Source organism: Anneissia japonica, unplaced genomic scaffold, assembly GCF_011630105.1.
Source record: "Anneissia japonica isolate Jap-2015-1 unplaced genomic scaffold, ASM1163010v1 scaffold287754_len4335492_cov202, whole genome shotgun sequence".
Taxonomy (NCBI): Eukaryota; Metazoa; Echinodermata; class Crinoidea; order Comatulida; family Comatulidae; genus Anneissia; species Anneissia japonica.
In genome coordinates, this window is record NW_022705543.1 from 1211649 (window position 1) to 1214909 (window position 3261).

Sequence of the window (3261 nt, forward strand, 5' to 3'; positions counted from 1 at the left end):
CATCAGCACTGACTTCCATGAGACAATTGATAATAAAGTGGTAAAAGCATGCAAATATTATGAATTTGCAGGAGATTGGTTATTTTTCTGGAGATTCCTGCTTGCTTGCGGGAGTGTGGGAGGCCGTCCCGCTTCCCGGGACTCTTCCGCGACTTCAGGGAGACATGGGACCCTTGAAATCATGAAATTTGCATTCTTGACAAACCACTGCTGTGCATTATGTAAATGGTCTGCAACAGAATATTTTTGTAGTAGTCATGTGCTTCTGCCTGTTCTGTTTTACTTAACTGCAGTGTTTGATCTAATTCCATCCGGGCACCTTGGAATAAGAGATTATTGGAATGTAGTTAACCGTTGTAAATTACCTGATTTTTCTCTGCTTGCAGAGTACCAAAATAACACACTAAATTTTAGTAGCATAGTAGCCTTCTTTTCCCTCCACTTGATTCTTTCATTATTATTCTAAGGGCTCTGGTCAGAGACGTATTACAGCTATACATATCATTGACTGCATGTGGCTAGCTGGTCAGGACGTTAGACAAAAACACTTTACAGAAAGGTAAGAAAATAGAGATAATTTTATTTATAGACAAAAACACAAGAGGACTCGCCCATGTTAAATATTTGTATTTAGTCAGATAGTTCTGAGGACCTATCTATCCAATTTTGTTGTAGTTATTAACAACACAGAATTTTGTGGTATGGAGCAGTGGTGGTGTCATGTTCCAACAGTTGGGTGGGGGGGGCAGGGAAGGCATTTCCACCATCGGACAGGCCTGGACCCTCCCTGCCATCTGATGCCACGACGAGGTCTGTGAATCAAAAATTTGAAGAAATTATATCCAAGTAATGTTGCCAATTTCTCTAATATTGTATACCGAAAAGCACAATTTTTGACCATACTAAGCCATAAAAACTTTTTTACCCTGGGACTTGGACCAAGGTATTAGTTGGTTTAATTGATGGATAGTTGGTTAATGGTTAGTTAAATAATTGGTTTTGTTGCTTTGGTTTTAGTTGGTTTAATGGAGAGTTGGTTGATTGGTTGGTTTATTGATAGTTGATCGACTGGTTCTGTTTTATGTTTTAGTTGGTTTAATGGTTTGTTGGATGCTTGATTGGTAAATGTATTGGTTGTCAATTGACTTTGCAACCTTCCCTGACTTACAATACTGCTAACAAAATGGGTTTTTTTTGGTTTTTTTTACAGAATTGGGAAAGCAGAGTTGTTTGTTCGCAGCATATCCAGGCCGAGCCGGCAAGATCTCACTCCCATCCGAGTGAAAGAAGTATTCCGACTTGAGCAAGCAGAAAAGATATTTGAAAGGTTGATATATTTTTATTATTATTATGAAATTATTTATGTAATTTTTTATTTATAATTTTTATGAATATTTGTTATTTATAATCATTCTTATTATTTATGTCTAATTACTGTTATTGCTTTTTTTCATGCTAGACTACTATTATTTTATTCTATGTAATATTTTTCAGATAGATATTTTAGGATATCTTTGTCTTATTATTCAATATTTATTAACAATTTAACAATATTTGTTATCATCTAACCAATATTAGGCTAGAGATGCGGGCTGTGAAGGGTTCGCGAAAGCCAAGGCTGTGTTTTCGCTCCAACCAGAACAGTCATTTTTTACCCTGTGGACTTCACTTTGTTAAAATTACAAATGGTGAGATTTCATCCAATTAAGCTACTTTCTCTCATGTCTGATAATAAATATTTGAGAAAAATGTATGTCCCTATTAGAATTTGAACCCAAGACCTTCCGATTACTGTTTAGATACTCTACTAACTGAGCTATGATGCCTAGTGGTATACTACACCCATTGATCTTCCCATTAGGACCAATTTTTTCTGAATGTATTATGTAATACCAATTTTTATCTCTTTAACAGTATTACAGTATTTGTAATTAACAGCAATGTTTAATTGTTTTTACTAAGTTTAATATTGATTTTATAATTTGGGTAGCATTTATTATTATTTCTTTCTTTTCTAATAAAATGAAAAACCATTTATAGTCTTTTATATTGTACTGTGTTTTTAGGTTATCTTAAAGCGTAATGAATAATAAATAGGAAAATAAATGGGAAAATATTTTCTCAAATATTTATTATCATCTTTTAACTATCACTGTGGAGGTGTATCTCCATACCAAAGCTACTATGTCTGAGTGAGTCAATAAAATGTCACTAAAATATGAAGTTAAATTCAAAGTGTAGACCTCAGAGAGAGCAGCTAGCTCATTCGGCTAAACTGTTGGTAGCCACTGTGTGTGCGCTGAACCGTGGAGATCTGTTTGTTCCCTGTTCAATTCCCATCGCTGCTGTTCTTGTGTTTCATTTGAAGGGCTGAAATGTAAGTTTCAAAAGCGCACCATTTTACCGATGAGACGTTTAAGCTGTTGGTCCTGCGTGCATTATGGCTCGTGTGCATGTTGAAGAATGCAGTACATTGTTCGGAAAAGAGTCGGGGATTGGCTCCCGGTGTATTGCCCAATCACTGGACCCCACTGGACATAAGTCTCCTTCTAGACTTTCGTGGGCTATCCTTGGTGTTTACACCGAATACATATAATCCAATCCAAACTCATTTGTTATAAGAGATGTGTCTGAATATGATTATGTATGAGGCAAAATTTATCCTATTAATTTCTATTTAAAATCTTATATTCTATTTTTGTTTTTTTATCTCAGAACCTTGGACTATGAATTTTAGCCGGTCACAAAAACGAAAGTATTTCTTCAACTTGGTTACAAACGAGTCATTGTTTGAATGCCCGTCAGATTCAATAGCATCGTTTAGGTAAGATATTCACGGTGATATTTTAAATTGTTTAATTTGTATCTCTCCCAACATTGACTGAATCGTTGCTTTTTGGGCATCTATCTATCCATCTTTTCAGATTATTTGCTAATGTGGAATGCCAGTGATTTTTCCCTTCTATCACATTTACGTTTATCTTTCCATCTCTTTTTCGTATGCACCACTATGTTCACTTCCCAGCAAATTTACCAAATTCCATTTGCAAAGATAGTAAACTAATAAGTAATTCCACATATTATTTTCCATTAAAAAACTTGTTGTCTATGGCAACACGGCATATGACCACAGCTTTACACCAGATTTAAGTTTATATACATTTACACAAATATTTAAAACTACTTTTTTTTTCATTTGCATACAGAGATTGCCACAAAACAAGACTGTTATGGAAATGGGAGGATGGAGTAGTCGTACAT

The 3261-nt window shown here is 34.9% G+C and overlaps 1 protein-coding gene across 1 annotated transcript in view; it reads left to right on the top strand.

The window, feature by feature from the left end:
- LOC117105845 overlaps positions 1 to 3261 on the top strand; it is a 16263-nt gene that overhangs the window by 9748 nt on the left and 3254 nt on the right. The window contains exons 9-13 of the mRNA XM_033247153.1: positions 459 to 559; positions 1211 to 1327; positions 1579 to 1688; positions 2716 to 2824; positions 3207 to 3255. Of these exons, the coding sequence (XP_033103044.1) occupies positions 459 to 559; positions 1211 to 1327; positions 1579 to 1688; positions 2716 to 2824; positions 3207 to 3255 (486 nt within the window). The remainder of the gene's footprint in view (positions 1 to 458; positions 560 to 1210; positions 1328 to 1578; positions 1689 to 2715; positions 2825 to 3206; positions 3256 to 3261) is intronic.